At 33.4% G+C, this 25803-nt stretch overlaps 3 protein-coding genes across 4 annotated transcripts in view; all 3 read left to right on the top strand.

Annotated features, from left to right (window-relative positions):
- Positions 1-19: 19 nt before the first annotated feature.
- Positions 20-5758, top strand: LOC146530394 (uncharacterized). Its single transcript, XM_085200737.1, has 10 exons — positions 20-37; positions 424-483; positions 770-835; positions 1126-1326; positions 3485-3547; positions 3699-3830; positions 4182-4297; positions 4580-4761; positions 5282-5465; positions 5623-5758. The coding sequence occupies exons 1-10, from the start codon at positions 20-22 to the stop codon at positions 5756-5758; spliced, it is 1158 nt and encodes a 385-aa protein (XP_085056863.1).
- A 5336-nt stretch (positions 5759-11094) lies between these two features.
- On the top strand, positions 11095-20619 carry LOC146530393 (larval cuticle protein LCP-17-like). Its single transcript, XM_085200788.1, has 4 exons — positions 11095-11391; positions 19777-19891; positions 20029-20129; positions 20426-20619. The coding sequence occupies exons 1-4, from the start codon at positions 11365-11367 to the stop codon at positions 20558-20560; spliced, it is 378 nt and encodes a 125-aa protein (XP_085056914.1). The 5' UTR covers positions 11095-11364; the 3' UTR covers positions 20561-20619.
- Positions 20620-23194: 2575 nt separating this feature from the next.
- Positions 23195-25803, top strand: part of mahj (LisH and WD40 domain-containing protein mahjong) — a 32744-nt gene continuing 30135 nt past the window's right edge. For both annotated transcript variants that reach the window (XM_085200949.1, XM_085200948.1), the window contains exons 1-2: positions 23195-23553; positions 25301-25451. In XM_085200949.1, the coding sequence (XP_085057075.1) occupies positions 23456-23553; positions 25301-25451 (249 nt within the window). In that variant the 5' untranslated portion in view covers positions 23195-23455. The remainder of the gene's footprint in view (positions 23554-25300; positions 25452-25803) is intronic.

Raw genomic sequence — 25803 nt, 5'->3', positions numbered from 1 at the left:
TTCTTTCATTTAGTTTGAAATGTTTCCAGTTTTCGTGGTGAGTTGATTAAAAAATAAGATTTTTTTATACCCCAATGGCCGCCGTCTCAAATTGTCACATAAATGTTTAATCATTTAGCACAGAAGTCTAAAATTTTGGGTATTGGGGAAGTGTAGCCTCAAGAATTTGGCAGAAAGTGGGGAATGGAAAAAATGTCTTAAGGGAGAACACAGTGTTTTAACACAACGTTCCCAGGTTACCTCTGTCTATTCTGCTATATGCGGAATACAGTGTGAAGCTAAAAAAATATTTCACGTTGGGGCAGTTGTGGGTTTTATCTCCAAACCTCTCAACCGTCTCGATGGTCTGAACTGTTATATTTCGATATTAAAATACATTTATAACACAGTTATAATATTTATTAATAATATTTTATTCTGTAGATAAGTTTGTTGTTTTTTGGTCCGGATGTGGGGGCTAGTTTCGACTTTAACTACCCAAACGTAAGTATGGTTTCAATTTTTCTTTTTTTGGGAACACAAAAAAACAACATAAAAAAGAAATCCTAATTTTTATTTTACCGATAGGGAAAATATAATTATTTCCTCTTGTTCTTTGAGGGTTGCCAACATCCAGCAGTGGGCGTCATCCGGCCAAAGCAATTATTTCCCGGAGTGAGAATCGTACCCACAACCACTACGCTTCACAGGGCATCAGAACAATTTTAATATATCTAGGAGCGTATGCATAAAATGTAATAAATTTATGAATAATCCAAAAATAATGCAGGTCAAAGATGATATTTATGAACAGCCTGTATCACTTATGACGCCACAGAAAAATCCTCATTCTAAAGTAAGTTCATATTTGTTTAATTGAAAATTCTCTAGAAATTTCTCAAGTCTGATAAGATAAACATAATTGTATTACTAATAGTTTGTTATTTTTTTTATTAATACATTTTTGTTTGTTACCTCAGAACTTTCGACAGAGTGGACCAATTTTAATGGTTCTTTTTTTATTGGAAAGGATGTACTTCAAGGATAGTTTGATGAGCATTTGGTTAGGTTCTGATTATGGGATCCATAACAAAGTAGCGAAAAAAATTAAAATGCTCATGCTATAGAAGGCCGAAGTCCCAGTAGTTATTTTATACTAAAAGTAAACTAAGTGATGATCCACTCCATTCTGCACTATCCTTATTAAAAAACAAAAATAATTTACAGAATGAGCAGGATGCATCAACAACAGAGGATCCGTGGTCGCCGTTTGACTTCTCTAAGTTCGACGCATTCAATTCTGGCGCAATGGACAATGATAGTAACCGTGTGAAGCGAAGAGCTAAGGTACGTTTATTTTTACTAACTGTAAACACGATGGTTTTGAATTCGATTCCCACTCGGAGAAAATATTATAATTTTCCTCGCGCTGCTAGATAAATCGCGGACTTAAGCTCCGTCCCTTAGTATGACTTAAGAAAATTAGGCGGCGGTCTGAGAACGGGGAGTTTTGCAATAGATTTCTTATTCATACCCTTCTATATGTGGGCGTGAAGAATGAATGAAGAAAGACGTGTGGGTGTACTTCTAAAAACTTCAACAGCGTGAAATTTTTAGAAGTATTCTTCTGAATCGGAACCACAGCCAGCCAGTCATCCATTTATAAAACGCGTTTAGTATGTAGATGTATAATATACATAATCCTTATATACCTACTCAAATATGAAAAAAACCTTATTCAAAAGTAGAAATTTAGTATTTGGTATAATATCTAATACGACCACCCCGCCCCCCCCCCCTCCCCCCACCTACCTCGTATGTATGAATTTAAAGTAACCTATACCAATTAACGTTTCTGAGTTTTACTGCACGGGCTACATTAGCCCCATACGCGCTATTTGCGACACTTATGAAGTGACAAAATTAAAAGAACCAACATCCAAACACCAAAAAACTCGACCAACGACGACAAAAATCAAATAAAAAGCTATGAAGACTTTCAAAAGCATTATTTCCGCAGAACGGGCGATTCCATACATTAAACGGGCCGAAGATACGTGAACGTCCCAACCACTACTTGTATCCGGAACCAGTGAAAGACCGAATATTAGAGTTCACCACGACAACGAAAAAACCAGGAATTCTGCCCGAAACTATGAACCCGGGGGTGATTTTCAGAGTTAGGATGTCTGACGCAATCCTGAGGATTAAACAAAGAATGTACGAAGACCCTGAAAGGCATATTGAAGCTGATATAATCTATACGAATCTAATAAAAAAAGTAGTAATGGACGAAATAACTAAATTTCACAATCTTCTGTTAATGTATAAAACTGATAAAAGCATCAAGGAACATTTGGGTGAATGTGGTGGAAGAATTTACAAGTTCATCAGTTACATGACAATAAAAGTCCATATTTATTGTCTCTTCGATGCGTTATGGATCGATGGGAATCCTTATGTGATCGGTGACGAGTACTCCGTGACCCCGGTCGAAGTTCCGCCCATGTTGCAGTGTGATGCAGCCGAGTGCAATTCAGTTATATTTGTAGATTCTATAACCGAGCCTAAGGATGTGGAAGAGAAATAAATTGATTTTAAACTGAATTGTTTTTTATTTTACCTTTATATTCTGACTTTATCATAAAGTTTGTTAATGTTATAACAAAATTTGAGAAATATTTACTAAATTAAATAAAATTAAATTAGTTTCACGCTGTAACCCGCACACAGCAGGGTAGGCAGAGGGAACCTAGTGTTAAGACACTCCGTTCCCCACTTTTGTTACCTATCTATACTTAATATAATAAAGCGGAAGAGTTTGTTTGTTTGTTTGTTTGTTTGAACGATAAGATCTCTGGATTTACTGGATCGATTTACTTTGTTTTTGTTTTGTATGAAAGCTGCATTCTTCAGAAGTGCTATAGGCTATATAATATTACATTACACATATATACTAATAAATTAAAATACTTTCTAATTTGACATGCAATTTATTCTGCCATGTTAATAACAACCGTCGTCGCTACGCGACCGCGTTCGTTACCGCGTCATTTCGATATTCATCCTTATGAAAATAAATATAATAGTCACTTTTAGCATTTCGTCTAGATTGAAATTATATTCTTATATTTCAAGCAGCGTAGCCGCGTCCGGGTCCGCTAGTTTTTTACATATGCTGAAAACAAAAAACATTGGAGTGACTCATTATAATTTCATATTAAAATAAATGTCAGTCTCTTCTAAAACGTTAGATAGCGCACCATTTATTAGAGTTACCTCACATGGTCAATTTGAAATAAATAAGTGTCTCAGATAACTCTGAGGTAAGTCTAGATAGCTTTGCCTCATTACCAGAGCGAAGAAACAAAAGTATTAAATATTTTATTTCCTCGAGTGGAAATCGAACCCACAACCTGTCGTCGAGCGTTTACAGTCGCATAGTAGTGCCCCTGCACCACGACGGGCCTCAGTGGTTTTAATTAATAAAGTTTTGTTTTAACAGCGTCGTCGCGGCCACGGAAGACGACGCGGTAAATCCCGAACTACTATCCCTGTGGATCACTTGGTAATGTTAATCTGGACTACAATTTAGGAACGAGTGTATGTGTGTTTGTGTGTGTGTGTGCGTGCGTTTGTGTGTGTGTGCGTGTGCGTGTGTGCGTGTGCGTGTGTGCGTGTGTGTAAGTATACAGTTTTCCATCGTATTTTAATTTCAGTTAAAAAACATATCATCAACGGTACTGCCGATAGCGAGACGCGCCGATTTCTTAGACACACAGCAAGGGAAAGGACAAAAGAAGAAAAGTAGGAAGAATAAAGCTCAGGAATCTTATAATCCTCCTACGAAGGTAATTTATAAGGCCTCTTGGATTATTTTGTTATTTTTATTTCTTCAGCTTCACGCTGGAGTTCGCACTTGGATGTATTTATTATTTTTATTTTCTTATTCTGGTAACAAATCAAAGCGTGGCGATGAGTCAGAACTCATGTGGCAGACCACATCGAGAATTGAGGCGGCGATTAGTGGAACAAGATGAACCTAGTATTATGACGATATCTGGTTCCCTCTGCTGCTGCTACTCTGCTATATATACGTGGAACTAAAAAAAATAGAAGAAAATGGGATTTTAAAAAAGGCCACCAAGAAGAAGTTGACTTAAATTTTACATTAAAAAAAAATCTCTTTTTATATTTATTAGGATTTTGAGGAAAAATTTGTCGAAATGCCAAAAGATCTGTACCAAGCGCATCTACGACCAGGCGTTATCTTCCGCATCCATATGTCGGAGGCAATACTGAAGATGCAGTATCGCAAGTATGAAAAAAAATATAAGCAATTAATTTACAATAACCAAGAACCTCGTGATGACATGAGGTTCTTTGCGCACCTTACTATGAATCAAGCGTGAAGCGAAAAAAGAGAGAAAAGAAGGTCTTAATACTAGGCTTCCTTTATAGGAATATAGGTAGGCTATTAGCATAATATTGTTTTTTGGCGTAAAGCTTAAAAAAGTTTAATACTAACGAAAGAGTTCCGATTGTAACAATATGTCTGAGTTTAATTCAAAATAAGTATAAATTTTAATTGTTTCCTTAGCTACGGTGAAGACAAGGACGAGTCGGTCATAGAGGCCGATGTGGAATACCTGCGTTTGACTCGCAAAGTGATAAACGATGAGATCACCAAGTTTGAGGATCTTAAGTGGCTGGTCGGATGGTTCAGCAACAGATCTGAATTGATCCAAGAACATACTTGCAACACTAGATATTATTCTGTAGGTGAGATGCGTCAATTACTTTTTAAACGCCATTTGTAAAAAAAACTGTATTTATATGTAAATACAGTTTTTTTCGTTAAATCATTTAGAAAAACCCATGCTGATAATTCTTGCTTTCTGACAGCTGACCCTGCTCTGTAAATAAGTTTATATCTATAAAGCTGTAAGTGGGGTCAATATTGTACATTGAATATAAAATAAAAACCGGTCAAGTGCGAGTCGGAACACCCGCCGATGGATCCATCGCAGTCTATGTTAAGACACGCCCGCGCACCCTCTTTCGTAGACCGACATAGCGTGTTGTGTTTCGGAACTCAACGCCGCGTTTCGTCTTGTTACCAGAGCGAAGAAATGAAAGTATTAAATATTTTATTTCCTCGAATGGGAATCGAATCATCAACCTGTTGCACGCTTGTGCCGTATGCTGTATGACTGGCATCGATACCATATGGTTTTTTTCATGTTACTTCTACTTTTTCTTATCGTATACAATGAAGTAAAAATAATATTCTATTCCATAGGAATTCCTCCTACATTGTTCACTCATACAGAAGAGTATATGAAGAGAATGTGTCTCTTCGACAACGTATACATAGATCATATACCATACGTGGTAGGAGAGGATGGTTCCCTGATGGCAGCTGTAGCTCCTCCCGTTCTTCATTGTGATGCTGCTACTTGTACTTCTGTGCCTTTTATTGACAGGTGAGGAGCATCGTTATGTTTTATTATGTAATGGGTACTTTCCATTTCCATGATTCGCAATACCGCGATTTGCCTCGACACCAGAGCGAAGAAATGAAAATATACATTTAATTTATTTATTTAAAATAAATTATAATTGTATAAAATGACATCCCAGCCTCATGTTCGACGAGCGTCTCACGCGCACCAACGTACGTACCGTGACCCGGTGCCAGGCGAGCTGCCGCGCGCACTGCCGCAACGACCCCGACTGCCTCAAGCGCTGCACGGACCGCTGCTTCAGGGCCGATTGATTATAATTATATATCTTATTATTATCTGTTGTTTTTTTTTTAATCTGCTTAATAATTAAATAGTAGGGTATATTTGGGTAAGGTATAGTAGGGTATTAAAGTATAGTTTCATCAGATCTGGGTGGTAAACAGTTCGCTAAAGTTAGAAAATGCCTCAGATGTGAGAAGAACCGGCGCAAGAAACTCAGCATGACTTTTTTTTAAATTTAATTTCATACAAACATGTTTATGTAGTTTATATATGTATAAGTGTATATACCGTGGGTAAAGAAAGTACTTGCACATCTTATTTTTTTGAAATTACCTACACTAACAAAAAAAACAATGATTTCATTTAATTAATGTATTTAATAGATTAATCAATGTATATTTTGAATTGATTAATAAAAATACTTGGAAAACAGAAGTGAAACATGAGACGGTAAGAACACATATTCCATTCCCGATTCTTCCGACATTGGGACACTAGGTAAAATGTAAACAACGTTGGTGTACCCATGAACATCGGGAGATATATCCCGACAACTACACGTAGAGTTTGAATTACGTTTTACAGAAACAGGCAGAAACGGATAGTGTTCTGTACAAAATAAACCATTTACAAGTGTTCAAAACTTAGCAAATGACATTGCTTCAAGTAATTTATTTATTTGAATATTTATAAGTATTATCAAATTGCCATCCTCATAATATCTTTATATACAATGAAATAAAATAAATTATGAAAATTAACACATTTGCCCCATCATCATCATCATCATCATCATCATCATCATCATCATCATCATCATCATCATCAGCCTATCGCCGTCCACTGCTGAATTTGCCCCATAGTGTGTATATATGCTTGCACGTATAAATAAACATTGTACATCCTCCCGCAGAAAGTTATTGTTACTAACAAATTTTTCATTGCTATAAATAAATAAATATTTGCTTAAATGTTTATATAAAGAAAGCGAATGTTTTCATTTCGTAGCATTCATCGAGAGTTTGTCTTTAAGTGTGTTGTACGTATTACGTACATTAAAATGATAATCATGTAAGTACAGTATTTTATTTAGGTTCACACTATACAGTGTGCACATAGCAGGGTATATACAGAGTGGAAACAGCATATAGGGTAAAATATTTCAAACCCATGCCTAAAGAAATTAATCAAGAAGCCTAAACAGTTTGGACGTAGGATTTTTTTTTCATTTCACGATGTTTAAATCCATACGTATATTTCGTGTGACGGCATTACGCATAGATACCAATAACGCAAACGCTTACTACTACAAAAATACTAGTAGGGTGAATATTTGAAGATGTGCATATCACGCGGCCCTCCCCAAATAACTACTAAGTAAGACAAAATTATATGTATTTTTTAATTCCTTTTTGTACAGCACTACATACAGATGTACATAATATACTCCTATTGTTAGAAATAGGAAAATTATGTTTGTAAACGTCTCTCAAATCTAATTACCAGTCGTCTCACAATTCCCAAATTTGAGAAGTTTATGTTCGATAAGTTATAAATATACATTGAAGCAGGTGCGCGCTAATATAATTGCTAGTTAATAGTGGTAGTTAATATAATTGCTAATAATAAAAAAAAATGGTTTTTTTTTGTAATTAATATAGTCATGTACCCTGTGACTTCAGCAACAAAATAAACCTACATGCTGACAGTGTAAATATGCGTCGGAAAAAACAGCAAACGAACGAGGAAGCATTGGTTAAAGCCAAAATCGCACGACAAATATCGATACGCTAAAATCAAAGCTGACCCTATTTTATATGGTCTTTGAAAAGAAAGACAACCATATAAAAAACGAAAAGAACTGAAATTTTTTTGCAGAAATGACGCCAAGAGCTAAAAAGCAATACAGAGGAAGAAGAGAGGGAGAAAATTTCTGAAAACATTTTCATAAAAAGAAATTAATAAGGAAAGGAATAACACATATGAATGAAAATACCCCAAGTTCCAGTGACAGCTAAAATAATAATAACAAATAAAAAATACACCTCGAAAATGAAACTTAATTTGTGAAAATGACCCCAAGCCCTCTACTACTTCTGGTGAACCTGAAATTTGGCAACTAGCATTTACATACTAGTTCAGGAAAAAATCGGAAAACTATACATTAGTAGTTAAATCCTAAGAAAAACACGGGGACCAAATTTGGTACTAAAGCTGCTAGTTCAAGTGTGGTATCATATATCTCCAATTTTTATGCGTTATCCTCGGTGGGCGAGCCTGATTCGCGCTTTTCCAGGATTATTTTACATTTAAGAATTATTTTACATATAATTTATACGTTGAGTTTGATTCTATTTACACTTATTTAAAACTTTTTAAAAATTTTATTATATTTTTTGTTTTAGTTGATTTTGTTTAGTAATCTAGAAAGATAATTGTTATTGTTATTTTTGATGTGATCTATTCAAACCCATATTAATAACGTGTAATAAAGTCGCTTATTAGTTATTACTATCATCATTCAAGTTTCTTGTTTATTTACCTTAGCTGGGAACCTCGTGGTAAGGTGTGAACTCTTCCCCGAGCACCGTTGAATTTACCAGACATTACGTGTTGACTGCCGGAACACAACGCCGCCTAATATCTTGTTACAAAAGCGAACAAATAATATCTAATCTTTTTCATTTATTACAGATTCATTCTGCACTTGCTATTAAATTGTGTGCATTGTTTCTGGGATGTGGGTACAACCACCCCATTTCCTCTCCGCGAAGACAGACTACCAAGGACGAGTTTCTTCCGATGGCAAATTACGGAGTATGAATCTTTGCAATATTGGTATCCAAGTTTCGATTGGGAAGATATTTCAAGACGCCGGCGACTTAATGTCATAGCAGGAATATCTATAGGTATATTAAAAAAAACTTGACAGCGCGCGACTGTAAACGCTAAGGTTTGGAGTTTGATTTCCACTCCATCTTTTTGTAAGAGTGACAGTCGTGAGTTCAATGTAGCTCAGGTGGCCACGACCAACTTTCATTCTTTCATTATTCCGCTCTGGCATAATAATGTTGGAGCTGAGTTCCACCACTATCGAATCATTCCTTAAGTTTGAAAGTGTTCTCTTTGCTTTTAACATTAATTGGCATTATTTTTAATATTTCTACAATATTATATATAAAATAATAATACTTTTGTAGAAAACATAATTATAATGTCTATGTCTATTATTTCTACGTAGAATTTAATACGTTTTCTAAAAAAAGTTCTACTTGATATTACAGATTTCCTTCCACTATCGACTGCCACAATAATGAACCGACGACACCTCATAACATCTGCCAACTTTTTAGACCCACATATCCACCGCCAAAAAGACCTTCGAGTTTGGTGCTTAGGGAGAGCTGGGTATTTTAATACACCTTACAGATATCGTGTTTACCGCGCTGTGCGTATTTTCCCGAGAAGCAGCAATCCAGAACACCAGCACGGTCCGAGAGGCACTCACGTACCACGCCACGATGTGGCCGTTATCATAACGTTAGATATGATATACCTTTGGTACCGGCAACCTTTCCATTACCAATACGCTTACCGCGCAACATTGACAGGCTCTCATGAGATTTTAACGCAGGATTTGATGATGACAGGCTCAGGCTACGAATACATGGAACATATCCTTCAAAATTATAAAATCTTCTACGCCAAGCTAAGCAGAGATGATATTGTTGATTGTTCTATATACCTCCCTAAATGGTGGGGCAAATTTATATGTATAAAAAATCTCAAAAGGTTCCCCGGTATTCAGAACGGAGGTGCACTTATGATGGATTTTACAACACTCGTAGGCGTGGCTTGTTTTGAGATACGCTACAACGAGGATAGAATATTTGTGTTCACCGACTTACGTTACTATGTACATTGGATATATAAATATGCTTATATTTATCCTGGTCAATACTACGAGTACGCCTATCCACAGTGGAGTCAGCCCCTATCGTCTATCTACGACGGTAACATCAATAGCCCCTATATACCACTCTGGCAAGTACAACAAGATTTGTATCCTTTAGGAAAATAATAAATTATTTTCAGTAATTATTTGATTCTTTTACTTGATACCTCAAAACCTTATAGGGTTTATTTATTGTCGATCTGACTGTCGACAGTCTGTCTGTTTATTGTAATATCGTGACGGTTTGGACCTTTCGCAGTCCACTAACAGTGAAAAATTATGAGATGAAGCTAAAAAACATTTTTGAATCCTTATTCATGGCGACAGTTCATGAGATTTTTATTTTTTAATTTGGACAAAATATCGTGTCGTGTGGTTGTCGCCGTAAGTTTCAATTAATATCATATTATAAGAACTATTAAAACGGTAGACCAATTTCGTCTCTCAAGCCCCACATAATAGCAAACAAGCACATTATCCTCCTTTTCTTCGCACAGTCAGACAAAAATACTTACGTTAAAAGGATTACAAAATTCTCTTTGACATTTCTAATCTACATCTATATATATAAAATCGAAAGGTCACTCACTCATCACGATATCTCAGAAACTACATGTGCTAGGAATCTGAAATTTTACATAGGAGTTATTTATTGGACGTAGGTGCACGCTAAGACGGGAATTTGCAATATTCGACTTCTAAGGGGTTGTTTTTGGGGTCGAAAGTTTGTATGAAACTTCGTTACTACAAATGCTCGGAGTCTCAAATTTTGCATAGACGTCACTAGGACGTAGCCATGGAGACAGAAATTAATGATAATATAGTTCACGCGGGTGAAACCACGAGCGGGCCGGTAGTATATATATAATATCGTAAGGTCACTCATTCATCACGAAATCTCAGAAACTACATGTGCTAGGAATCTGAAATTTTGCATAGGAATTATTTATCGGACGTAGGTGCTCGCTAAGACGCGAATTTGCAATATTCGACTCCTAAGGGGTTGTTTTTGGGGTTAATAGTTTGCTTGAAACTTCGTTACTACAAATGCTAGGAGTGCATGCATTTTGCATGTCCATTTCTTATAGGACGCAAGTGACTTACTAAGACAAGAATTAGCAATATTCTTCTGAGTCATGGATTTTATAGTTGGTGGATGGTTTATTAGGATTCGTCCTCTAAACTGATAATATTTACATAAATATATTTAATAAATGTTCGTATAGTTCAAGCGGGCGAAGCCGTCCAAGTCCACTAGTATATAATATAGCATGAGAAGATTATATAAACAGCCATTTACGTATATATATAATCAAAACAACAAACACTTTCATTTCAATTTTATATACACACGATAATTGCTAAACATAGCTATAAGGTCAAAAGTCGCAATCACCTCCATACTCTACCAGTACAGGTGTAGTTCTTCTTATAACAACACTTGAATAACGTAAATTTGCAAAAATAATTTAAAAAAAAAGATTTTTTTTTTTTATTTTTTTAACTCTAATTTGATGTCAAACTAAATAAGTGTAGCCAATAAATGTAAAAGTTTTCGTTTGCAGCCAGTGTTTATTTATGAAGTATTAAATTTTCGCGCGAATTTCTCTATTTTTGTAAAATTATCTATGTAGGTAATTTGTTTGTCTTTTGAAAAAAGTTTCTTTTAATTATTTAAAAATGCGAAATCTTGTGGTTATTGCTGTCGTAAGTAGTTTTTATTTTTGCTTTTATTATATATATATATATACCTTATTTTGCTAATAAAATTTTTAATATTTTCATTTACTCGCTCTGGTAACGAGGCTGAGGGCGGCGTTGAGTTTCACCACTCAACACGAAATGCCTAAAGAATTCGGCGGAAAGTGGGAGACCACTTTAATCATGTTAATGGACAAGAAGTGCTTTAACACCAGGTTCCCAGATCCCTTCTGCCTACTTTGCTATGTGCGCGTTACAGCATGAAGCTAAAAATATATTCTTAACTGCATTAATTATAACAAAGATATTATATATCTATTTTAAAAAGAGAGGCCATACCTTAAAAGAGAAGAACGAAATATTTATTTAAATTTATATTTTAATTCCTTCGCTTTGTTGCCAAGCTAAAGCGCGACGTTAAGTTCCGCCACTCAATACGCAATGCCTCCAGGATTCGGCGGAAAGTGGAGAATGGAGTGTCTTAACACTAGGTTCCTTCTGCCTAACCTGTTGTGTGCGGGATACAGCGTGAAGCTGATTTTTTTATTTTTAAATGTTATATATTGAGTAATGCGTGCAAACTTATTGAAATCCGAGACTCTTAGATTTCTGCATGGTACCTATCCAATGTTTAAAGGAAATTTCATCTATATATATAAAATCGAAAGGTCACTCACTCATCACGAAATCTCAGAAACTACATGTGCTAGGAATCTCAAATTTTGTATAGGAGTTACTTATAGGACGTAGGTGCTCGCTAAGACGGGAATTTGCAATATTCGACTTCTAAGGGGTTGTTTTTGGGGTCGAAAGTTTGTATGAAACTTCGTTACTACAAATGCTAGAAGTCTCAAATTTTGCATAGACGTCACTAGGACGTAGCCATGGAGACAGAAATTAATAATAACATAGTTCACGCGGGTGAAATCGCGAGCGGGCCGCTAGTTAAGTATAAAATTCGAACTCAACGCCGTGATTTGTCAACGAAAGCGAGAAATTGAAAACAGACATACGCCCACAGAAATATAAACGTTAGACAAATTAAATACACAAGCGAAATCGAATGCCTAAACCATAGTTAAACCTTAGTAATGTTTCGCTTAATCCACTGTCAAAGGTCAGTTTGCCGAATAAATTATAACTTTTAAAGTTATTATTGAAAAAAAATTACGAAATATTTACTCAACGGAGTAACCAGTTTTATGTAAATTACTAACGAGTTAAAATGTTATTATGTAAGTACCTCGTGGCGCAGTGGTAGTGGGTCGTGTCACGAATAACGAAGATTGTCAGTTCTTTACGGCTGAGAAAATCCGCAAACTCTGAAAGAATCTATTACGCTATATACTGCTTATAAAATGCAATGGACCTTGCTATAAGCGGGATGCTACAAGGTTAGCGGAGGGAACTTAGTGTTCAAACACTCCGTTCCCCATGTTTCGCTCAATTATCGAAACAATCATGAATTAACAGAAATGCTGTCACTAAGCCAGCGTCGGAAAGTTGACAAGCTTATATTTACAGGCGTATTCACATAAATGTTTAACGAATTTTTTCCTTTGTTTATATTGTAAGGCTCACTTCTAGCCAAATTTTATAATTGTAGGTTGGAAGATGGGAAGAGCTCTATAGGTTTTGATTCGGCAACAGATTTCAAGCAGCGAAAATTTAGAAGCTTAGGCTAGGGACCGTAGACCTGAATCTTGAGAGCGTCTTGACAGACGGACAGACATATAGGTATACAGACAACAGAGCATTTCTTTTGAGGATGGAACCCTAAAAACAGAATGTAACATACCTACATATGTATAACCGATTCTAAAAATATAAGCGATTTAAAACAATAATCATAAGAGATATAAAATGCAAATTTATTATGAAAGGAATAAATTAACAATATATTATAAAGAACTATTTTTGTATGTTTATTTAAATAATTAAATTTAGTAAGTATAAACTTTAGTATATTAATTATTACAAAGTTCTTAAAGTGTAGGAAACATGAAAGTTGCAGGTTCAAATAAAACCTAATAATTTATACTTTGATGGAGAAACTCGATTAACCGGACTAATTGTTGTAGTTAGTCAGACAGATAATCGAATGTATAGAGAAAAGCTGGTTTTATGTATGTGCATATCAACAACTAGTGGACCCGGACGCGGCTACGCCTGCTTCAACTATAAGAATATTTATTAAATATATTCATGAAATTATTTTCAATTCTCAATAGAATTACTAAGAAAAGCTCAAATAATCAAAAAGAATAATAAGTAGATACACATTATTCGAAAAAATTATCTGAGTTATTGAAATGAATTAACAAAAGGATTAAAAGTAACTAAAGGATAGGTATTCTTAATATTAGAAAAAGTACCTAAAGTTTTCCGTACGTGCGTACATAGATATCGACTCTACGAAATAACTAAACATTTCTCTCTATTAAGTAGGATAATTTTAGCGGGCAATATCAAATAAAATAAGAAGAGAATCTAAGTGTATTTTAAATTAATTATAAACAACAAATAAAGTTCGAAAATGTATGAAAATTTATGAAACCGTCAACGTCATCTGCCCGTTCGCGTCGGTCATACTGTGCCGCCCGCTAGATGGCTAGGTCATTTGGAATCAGTGACATCTTCTTAATTATTTATTAGTATGTTACACAGTAAACTATAATTTCAATCTAGATAAAATGCTAAAAGTGACTATTATATTTATTTTCATAAGGATGAATATCAAAACGTCGCGGTAGCGGTCGCGTAGCAACGACGGTTGTTATTAACATGGCAGAATAAATTGCATGTCAAATTAGAATGTACTTTAAAATATATTAGTATATATGTGTAATGTAATGTTATATAGCCTATAGCACTTCTGAAGAATGCAGCTTTCATACAAAACAAAAACAATGAAAATCGGACCAGTAGATCCAGAGATCTTAGCGTTCAAACAAACAAACAAACAAACTTAACCGCTTTATTATATTAGTATAGATCAACAAGTACATATCAACGAAAATCAACGTTTATAAAGAAATCAATTAACATTTTCCAACATACGACTTATGTATACGTAAGTATATAAATTAGGTACGTGTTTACATATAAATTTTCTTAGGTTTCATTGTAGTAGATTGTATAAAATAATTATCGTGGTTGATAGTCCGGATAATCTCACGATTATGACGATTCATGTAAATAAGAGCCGGATAATCGAATTTCTACTGTACTTGGTTGTCCGGTAGTGGAACACAACGCCGCACTTTATGTTATTTACGGCGTAAAGGTAAGAGATTTAATAATTATATTAATATGTTATGTAAGTGTCCAAAGATAATAACAATTTTTCTCAACGTCAAAGATTCTAAGAGCAATGATTAATGTATGTTTCAACATAATTCGGTAACAGTTATGTTATTTATTGACATGGAAAATGACCAAATGATGACATAACGCAATTATAGTGACTGACATTTTTTTTATTATTATTTTTATTTTATTTTATACATCCTCATATCTGTTCTTCGACCTTCCTCCAGTACTTTGTATATTGTATACATATATAGATATCTACTTATAATAAAATCGTAAGAGGGTCGGTGTCTGTACTTGGAAGATATTTAAAAAATATATTATTGCGACCCTTTATTAACGTAATAGAACCCAAAACAATGATTTTTAAAATTTTTGTCTATTTGTCTGTGAGTTTGTAATCGCTAATCTCTGAATCGGTTTAACCGATTTAGATGCGGTTTTCACAAATAGATTCTTCTTTATTCTTTTTTATTCTAGATTCTTCTTTAGACTTCTGGCTTTATTTTACTACAATCGGTTCATAAATAAAATAGTTATAGTTAGATAAAGCTAAAACGACAATTTTGCTAGTTGCCGTAACAGTTATTTTATACAACTGTTTTACTGAATTGACTGAATCTCTAGTTTTCAATTTCTTTATTATAATATTTCTATTTAAAGCGGGCGTAGCCCCGCACGGGCCCACTAGTATACTATACATCGACCTAAAACTCAATATCGCCCAACTTTATCTACGTGGACTTTAATCCTGCTCTCGGAGGACATTTGGGCTACTATTTAGGCTAGTACTTGGCTACACTTACAACCTACATGCCCGCTTGCATGATTATTCAGTCTCTAATTTTACCTTTAAATAAATCTACAGTGAAACGTTCTTATAATTAATTAAAATATTCATATGTATAATAAATACATATGAATACATTAAATATTTCAAAGTGAATTCAAAATAAAATAATACTAATAACTGTATTACAAAACTAATAACCCACGCGAATACAAATTATTATTAAAAAATATAATTATCTTTGTGGGTTCTATTAACACTTAAAATAAAATATATAATATTGTCGCTCTGATAACGAGGCCAAATGCAGTGTTGAGTTCCGCCACTCAACACACAATACCTACAATATTCGGCAGAAAATGTGGAACGAGTCTTTATGGGAGTGTCTTAACACTAGGTTGTCAAGTTCCCTCTACTATATAGGTTTATACGGGATGTAGAGCCAAACTAAAAGATAATAATAAAAACATCCATAAATCTGAATCAATAATTATTTGTTTATAAAATATCAAAGGTCAAATAATATACTAAATGAATAAGTAATTGCAAAACGAATGCTTAAAAGGCCGTTTAAAAATCAGTTTGACTATTTTTTGGAGTTCCATAACTATAGAAACTGTTTACAAGTGAGTCTGCATTACATTTTACCCGATTACCCGACCGCGACAAAGCCTTAAGGAGAGTTATATTTTTAGCGAGTATATGTGTATGTAAGTATTTCAAATAGCTTCCGTTTTCTTTATTTGTAGGTACTTTAAGTTTATAGGTACTATTAGTTGTCCTCCTTGCCTAATTTCATAATTCTAGGTCAACTTGAAGTATCCCATAGGATCGGATAGCCTACAAAAACAAAACAAAACATGAATGATCGCGACAGACGGACGGCTGGACATACGAACCGATAAATAGACGGAGAACAAAGTGATAAGGAATATAATTAATTTTGGAGGTACAGAACCCTAAAAATGTTTAAAGAATAAAAACAAAAATTAGATATACCACTTCTATGCATCCTTGATTTAAAGGCGCTTATTATATATACAGTACGATAATTAAAGTGAAAAATCACAATCTTAAACATTACGTAAAATACTTAACAGCTTTATTTTTTGGGAAATAAAATCCACTATCTACAGTAATTAAAAAAAAATATCTGTTTGTCTGTGCGTTTATGTACGCTAATCTCAGAAACGGCTTAACTGATTTAAATGCAGTTTTGACTATTGTTTTTGCCCTTAACATATAGTGTTTGCTTTATTTCAATCGATTCATAAACAAAAAAATATCAATTTAAAGTATTGTTTTGTTGAATTGGCTGAAACTACTTTTTAATGTATAGAAATAGATATTTGTCCCTAAAATGATAAAGTCATTAGAACACGCAAGTAGTTCAGATCCCGCGAGCTGGTTGCTTGTTGAAAGAAATTGAAACAAAGTTAAGGCAAACGTGGAACGGAGTGTATGGGGGGGGGGGGGGTGTTAGGTTGTCTCTGCCCCTCCTGTTACTTGTGATAAAGTATGAAGTTGTAAAAAATACTTAGCCATGTGTTGCGACCCAATGTTTAGTGACTTCTGCCTAAAAATAAATCGACTGAGTCGAGAGGTTCGCATAAGTAGGTCAACATAAGTCAAGTCATCATGAAACTTTAAAAATTAAAATATATTAATAACGGTAATTCATTTGCACGCAATGCCTTAAGAATTCGGCGGAAAATGCGCAACGAAATGTCTTAACACTATATTTTCTCTGCTTACCCAGCTGCAGGATAAAATATACTTGGATCTCAATACAAAAATATAAAATAAAATGACGAATCAACACAATATTCAAAATTGAAGTAGAAGTTGGCGCAGTGGATAGCGTTTTGCTGTAAACGTAACGGCTGTGGTTTCGATTCAATCATCCGAAGAAAGAAATATATTTTTTTCATTTCCCTTAACTCGATCTGGTAACGAGGCAAAGCGCGGCGTTGAATTCCGCAACTCTGATCGCAATTATAATGGATTACCAACATCCATCGAGTTCGAGTTCCTGAGGTAGCGCGTTCAAACAAACAAACTCATCAGTTTTATAATATTAGTAGGTATATATTAAGGTCACTAAGTAAAGATGCAACTTCCGCCTCTTTAAGCATTCCATTCTCATCGCAGCTGTATTGCATACACACACCTACTCTATTACACTATAGATACAAGGTTATCGAACAAGAGGCCAGTCGTGGCGCAGTGGCAAGTGTGTGACTGTTAACGCGACTGGTTGTAGGTTCGATCCCCACTGGAGGGAGTGAAACACTTATTCAAATTTATTTTTTCATTTTTTTGGTATCACAGCCATAGAGCGAGGAAATGAAAATTTATGAAATTAAATATTTAATTTCCTGTCCCATCACATGCTGTCACGTTTGACTGCAAACTTGACTTTGACTGACGGGCCTCACATATCGAATATTTCGTAATTACATGCCGAGAAGATTACGAGAAGAAATTACTTAGCAATCATTAGGGTACTGTTGTGCTATAAAGGGTGAGGAAATCAGAGCAACGCCAGGGGCTTACGGCCCAAGTATATGTATAGCTTTAAAGAGCCCCTTTGAAATATTTATTGCAATTCTTTTACCTAACACAATCAGGTAAAAGACACGTGTCGCGGAAGGTCTCTAAAAACGATAAGATAATATTTATTTAACATCAAAGTAAATAAAATTTGCATAATTTTAATCTGTAATTTGCTAGCATTTGTCCTTGTTTGATTTAAGTAAAGTCGTCTTCATATAACACGTTAGGTATTTAATTCTTATTTTATGGTGTTTTTTTTTGGTGCACGCAAAAGGAATTTATAGTCTTCGATTTGATCCTTCAATCAAGTCTATAAATTAAAAGTCGTTGCGCTGGAGCACGTGGGAAACGAAAATGTCGTAATGGGAACGGAATGGTTCCCAGATTCTCTTTACCTAACCTATTATATGCGGAATACGGCGTGAAGCTATAAATAAAAAAAAATTGAAAATGTTCCTCATCTGCTTCATGTTACTTTTCTTGAAACTCTTAATTAAGAAACTATTAACCGACTTCCAAAAAGATGAGTTTAAAACTATTTATGATAGAATAGCAACTATTTTTTTTTGTTTGAAACAATTCATGATAGAATAATAATATATTTGAGATCCCTTCAACAATTTTTATTTACTTGGTAATGTTGTTTAGAAGTAAAGTGACTAAGGCCTTTCTTAGACTTGACAGATAGGGAAATCTCATAAGGTCTTTTATTTCAGACGTAACTTCACGGTATTTGCCCAATACCAGGGGCCCTCCCCTGGTAACCTAGCATTAAACACTCCGTTCATCACGAACGGCCTATTTTTCAACAAATTGTGTGTTGAGTGGTGGTGGTGATTTTATTGGCCCCTCCTACCAGAGGGGAAAAATTAAAATAATGTAAATATCATTCATTATCATTCTCTCCGAGTTTGAATCAATAGGAATCATTCTTTACACCGAATTATTTTAAAGCTATCAAAAGTTGAATACTAATTACATGAAAACAAACAATGACTGGAATTCAAAAATAAAATATAAATATTATCTACACATATAAAATTTGATTTTAAATTAGCTTCCACATTCCTACAAATATTTGATTTGCTAAAAAAACTGTGCGACGTAGTGGTAGATTTGCCATGAAAGAAAATAGAAGCGGGTTCTAAATCAATTTTATTATTGTAGTTTATAATTTATTATTTTTATTAATATATTAACTTAGCTATTAATTTCTTTCTTTTCTAAAAAAAGAAATTTCACTGAATCGACTGAATTTAAAATGAAGAAATATGTCCAATTCTTCCTAATATTCATATATATATGTATCCATAAAATGAAAGAGGTCTAACTCAAAAAATTCAATTTATAGGAATCACTATCGAATCTTAGAATAAACAAGTCTTTTATGGTCGGTTTTTAGTAAAATCACTTTTTTTTTATTTTCATCTTATATACATTAATACATGAAAGGAATATTAATTTAATCTTAGTTTGTTTAGCAAGCCCGTAGATAGAAAGGACCTAATATTACAACACTTCGTCTCTCTCTTTCTGTCTAATTTTCGAGACATCGCGTCTCAAGTGGCGGATCTCAACACCGCGCTTTTTCTTGTTACCATAGCGAGACAATGAAAATATTAAATAATTCATTAACCCGATAGGGAATCGAACCCACGACCGTCACGTTGCCAATGTCGCGATGTACGACTGACTGTACGACGACCTCAATGTATAAATTTGATTATTTTCAGCTTCTCACCCTTGCAAGCGAATCAACAACAACAAGCCAAAGTACCGAAGCGATATTGAGAAATGATTTCGACGGACCACATGAAGATGGATCATATAGATGGGCTTTACAGACAGGTATTTGCATCTCCCATATATAGCAGAGCAAGAAGAGAGAACTAACACTCTCCGTTCTCCACGCACCGCCCAATTTTATTTTCTGTTTCGATAATTATTTTAATTACTTTTTAAGTTTCGTTTTCGTTTGTCCACAGAAGGTGGTATTTATCATGAACAACGGGGTTCCGTACAAAATAACGAAGTATCGAGTCTACTAGTCGAGGGTCAATATCAATATAGCGCTCCTGATGGCCAGGTAATCAATATTTAAAAAATAAAAATATTAACCTTATCTAAGCTTTAAGTAAATAAATGACAATTGTAGACGTAACGTAAAACAAAAGAAACGGTAATTTGCAAAAAAAACTCCCACAAGGATGCTATCAATTTAAATAAGTTGTTACGAACGTCTGGCTTTGTGATTAACGCCGTTGGACAGCTCCCAAGAACCGCGGATTCCAATCCCACAATTTTTTACTTCTTATATGTTTCCTAAAAAGAGTATAATGTAAAGCAAAACAAATTGTTATATTTTTGTATTTCTCGTTCCAGGTTATCCACTTATTGTATACGGCTGATGAGAACGGTTACCATCCAGTCGGCGAGCACTTACCCACGCCGCCGCCTGTACCCGCGCAAATACAACGCGCCTTGGACTATATAGCGGCACTATCATCAAAGAATTAAAAACTTATTATGTACACTCAGTCATATAAATAATAAATAATTATTTTAAATAACTTATATTCCTTGTATTTCATTTTTAGGATTCCATAGTTACCTACACAAAATAATGCGGCAAGTCTGATTGGCGACACAACACCTTATTTTTTTCACGCTTCACGCAGTATCCCGCACATAGATAGCGGTAGGCAAACAAAACCAGGGAACTTAGTGTTAAGGCACTTCATTCTCCAGTGTCTGCCTAATTTTGAGGAGTGGCGGACCTCTCTTCGCGCTCTTTCGTAAATTTCGCTAAGCCTTTCGTAATTCAATTTTACATAATTCACACACACTTTAAATAAAACGGCAGCTGATATTTCCTAATTTTTCTCCAAGAAATATGCCGTTTGACACAACGCTGAAAGAAATTGAAAACAATAAAGAGAGTGAAAGAGAGGAGGAAGAGGAGGTCAGCTAGAGAGGATGCATTTACAAGTTTGAGAGAGATTCCTTGCGTGTTTTGAAGTTTTTAGATGTATGAAAACAATCAGGGATGACTGCATAGAAAATCTACAGTACCTACCTACCTACACGAAACTAAAAAATAGTTTTTTTTTATTTCAATATTATAAAACGGCGTTTCTTTAGAAAGTTTAAACAAAATGTATTTATTTAGGCCAGTCGTGGCGCAGGGGCAGAAAGTGTGACTGTAACTCGACTGGTTGTAGGTTCGAGCCCCACCGAGAAAATGAAATATTTATTTAAATTTATATTTTCATTTCTTTCTGTGTGCGGGATACAGCGTGACGCTGATTTGTTTTTTTCATTTATTCAGGCTTTAACCATTACGAAGAAGATTTGATTACTATTGTCAGTCTTCATGATCCTCTTCGCAATTTTTCGTAGAACAACTTCAATTATTTCAGTTTCTGTTATTTTTAATAAAGAAGTTATATATTGGTTTACCTATACTTAACTGTTTAAAAGGATTTTTTTCATTTTAAAACAACTTATTACCTATCTATAATAACCAGAGGTCCCGTTGACGCGTATTAATAAGCGTTGTTTGCGCTTTTGTATTTATTATTTTTTTATTTATAAATACAAAAGTATTGTAGGTACATACTGTCAAATATATAGTAGTATGTGTTATACTTAGTTTATTAATTTAATTTATCTTCTCATTCATACATCATTTTAAATATATATTAACTTTCTGCACTCTATCTGAATATAAACTATAACCATTTCAAATTTCATACTTCTCCGTCCGCACAATTTTCATAAAATGGGGTACCAAGTTTTTGCTTTACGTATTAATATATGGACCGTTTATTTTGAGAGTGGTGTAAGTCCATTTTCTTTTGTTTCGAGAAAATTAAAGGTTAGTATGTCGCTGATTATGCAATTTCATTGACCGACCCATTTTAAGTTCTTCAAAACATGGGTTTTTTTTGAGAAATTAAACACGGACTAGTTATATATAAAAAAATTACATTAAATTAAGCATGAATTACGTGATAGCTCATTTTTCCCAAAAATGGACTTACACCACTTTCAAAATAAACGGTCCATATACATATGAACATAAATCTTAACGGCACTACCACAGACAACTCATGAAACCACAATTAAAGTTTATAATGATAGGACGATTCTTGAATCGACTTTTTTACGTATCGAGTATCGACTTAATCGATCGAATCGAATCAAAATATGTCAGTGACGACATTTTTAGTAGTGCTATGGTAGCGCCATGGTATTTCCCCATTCTTAAATCAAAATAAATGTTTAAAATGTGCACAAAACATATTAAAAAAATATAATTATTAAACATCTTTAGTTTAATTATAACCAGAAAACTAGATAAAAATATAATTATATATATATATGTATAATATAGTTTATAATACAATATGTGATGATTATTAATCGTACGTTAAGAGATGCAAAATATACGAGGACATGTATGCCAATAAAAAAATCTATGTATTCACAATTTTCATAAAATCTTAGTTTATTTAAAATTCTTTATTAAAAAGAAGCAGAAAGTTACGGAGACTAAAAAAAGTGAATAAATTACGTCAAAAAGCTATGTCTACATTATTATAGCTTCACAGGGATACACTGTGAAGCTATAAAGAAGCAAAGATTAGGGTAGGCAGAAGATGTATTAAAACACTTCATTCCCATTAAGACATTTCAATTCACCATTTTTCGCTGAATTCTGGAGTCATTCTTACGTGTCTTAGCATACAAGAATGAGTCCAGTTGCGTGGCGTTGAATTGGCCACACCCACATCCCAGAACCGTCGCGTTGATATATATGCCACTGCATCACGCCGGCCTCGGTAAAACAAAGTTATTCTAAATAAATGTATAATTTTTTCAAATGCGTTTAATAATGCAAATTTTTATATATAATATTTTATTTTAAAATTTCCACAACTTCTAAATATAAATAACAGTTTATTTATTAATAATAATTTAATTGAAAAACAAAAGTCAAAATAAAAAAATTAAATTAAAGAAAAAGGTAATTTTTCAACAACATGATAAAAAAATACAGATAAAATAAAAAAAAAACATAAATACATTTTTTTTAACAAATAATTGACAATTGAATTAATTATTCAATCAAATTCAAACATGGCATCACCAAATTAAAACTGATGGTATGGCTATAGCCTATACTATACGTATACCCTATGAACTATAATATAATAGAATTAGAAACGTAAAACAGTGCGCGGCACAAAGACAATGCGCATTATTAAATAAATATTTTGTATTAATTAATAAATATATAATTATTAAAGACATATTGAACCTTTACGTCCAGTCTGTATTGACTGGTTGGTTTGACACTTAGGTTATATGAGTTTTCGAGAAGTTTTTATAAGTGTTTAGTTAAATAAAATGGACTCAGCACCAGCTCAGGAAGTCACCGAGCTGCTGAAGCAATGGGAGGAACAGCATACTACTGCAAATTACGATCCAATACCTACTTTGACAAGGTGAGGTTGTGTTATCAGAAACGTCAACTACCACATTGTATACGATTATTCTATTATATACAGATGTTACCGGCTAAGTTTATAAAAACAAGCTTAAATTTTCAGAATTTTATATATGTAATGCCATATTCAGTGTTTAATTGAAGGCTATTTATGTTACTTTTATTTCGTATTTGATAATGTATGAAAATTACTTTTTTTTTATTCTTTAGTTTGTAAATTAATGTTCTTAATATAAAAATAAACACCTCTTTATAAATTTAACATGTCTAATATAATAATAAACTATTAATCAATAAGTCTTTTGATAAAACTAATAGCTCTATAAATATCTAACAGGAAAAATTAAAAAGATAATTTATAAGTAAATAGTACAAATTTGCAATGTCATTGTAATCTAGTGTATTGTAATTCTCATGAATATGCATGTTTATCTTACATATTTCCACTATGTATCTATAATTTAAAATCACTTTTTATTTCAATTCTGATGTCAAAAATGATAGTTTTATTATTTCTTTAGTATCAATATTTATGTCAATAAGTTCTCTATACCAAACATGCAACAGAGTATGCAGAGGACCTCATGTTTAGACACCCCGCTCCCTACTTGCTGCTCAATTTTAGGTACATTGCATGTTGGGAGATAAAATCCATCAAGGCATCTTAACTTGTTACCAGAAGCAAGGAAATGAAAATAATCCCTCTGAATAAGAATAGAACTTACAACAGCGTGATATACAGTCAGATGTTGTGCCACTGCACTCTAGTCTTTCTTTTCATAAATAATAAAATAAAACTTTAAAATTATGTATTATGAGTCATGTTACAACTTGTTGTAACAAGTTTCCTTTTAATCTAAAAATATTACACAATGTGATACAACTGTTTACAAATTAAATTGTGAACACCTAAATGATAAAATAAAATAACTCTGTATCTTGATGTTGATATTTAAAAAAATTGGAATGTGCAAAGAATAATTATGAAATATTTTTAAAAATGAGATTATAATGCATACGGGGATTGAATCCATTACCATCTTACTTATAGGAATGGTAATATTATTATATTGTAATAGGGTAGGCAAAGGTAATCTAGTGTTAAGACACAAAACCAACCCACACACTGCCTAACTTTAGAAACATAGCATGTTAGGTGACAGAACACAGTTTTATGCTTTGTCACCTAGAGTGGGTAATTTAATATAACCAATCATTCCCTTAAGTGGAATCAAACCTACAATCATCATGCTTACATTCAGACACTGTCCCTCTGTGCCACAATCGTGACAGACATTGAATATTATGATTTTTTAAAATTATATTTTACATTCATTGCTGGCAATATGCCATTATGTGACATAATAAGTTTTTCAATATCAAGACTGACATATATTTTATGTTGCTTTACAATGAACATAATAAATTTGACTAGTTATATCTAGTAATATATACCATGGACATTGCTTCAGATTGGGACAACTTGTAAATGCGGTGGTTATGGGTTTGACTTCTATTCAGTGGAATGAGTTCTTTTAATTTCTCTACTCTGTTGAGATAAAGAGGGTCAAGCTCTCATCTTACAATATCTCAAATCCAAGTGGAATGAGTAGAACAATGTCTTTCTACAAATTTATAGATTCTATACTCATATCTTTAAAACTACCTTATTGTTTTTTGATGATGCTTGAACTATTCCCTAAGTTTATTACAACTTAACAGATGAAAAAAAAATAATGTTACAGAATAGCAGAAATAATAGAAGCTGAAACTGAAAATTTCATGAAGAAAGACCCAGACCCATTCGATGAGAGGCACCCATCCCGAACAGACCCAGAGTGTGCTTTAGGACATGCACTCAAAGTTATGTTTAAAAAAGATAACTTCATGACCAAAGTAAGTAGATTTTTATAGTAATTACTACAGTTAGTTATTTAGTTACAGTAGTATTTTGTATACTATGTTTTAATACATGCTCTTAAATTTGTGTTTTAAAAATGATTACTTTATGACGAAAGTGAGAATTTAAAAAAAATATATATAGTAATAGTTATAGTAGTGTTTTGTATGGAAATTGTTCAAAAAAATTGACTTTAACAAAGTTCAAAAAGTAATAAAATAATATACATATTTTGGTTGTCTGTTTCCGTTTTAATGCAATATTCTTAAAAAATATACACTAATCTTGTCTATACAAAAATGAATTCTATTGTTTTTTATCTCATATCAACTTATTTCTTGCGCTCTA

Source organism: Heliconius melpomene, chromosome 17, assembly GCF_056956725.1.
Source record: "Heliconius melpomene rosina isolate 202511_hmr_F chromosome 17, ASM5695672v1, whole genome shotgun sequence".
NCBI classification, from domain to species: Eukaryota; Metazoa; Arthropoda; class Insecta; order Lepidoptera; family Nymphalidae; genus Heliconius; species Heliconius melpomene.
This window is presented reverse-complemented; position numbering and strand designations above follow the sequence as displayed.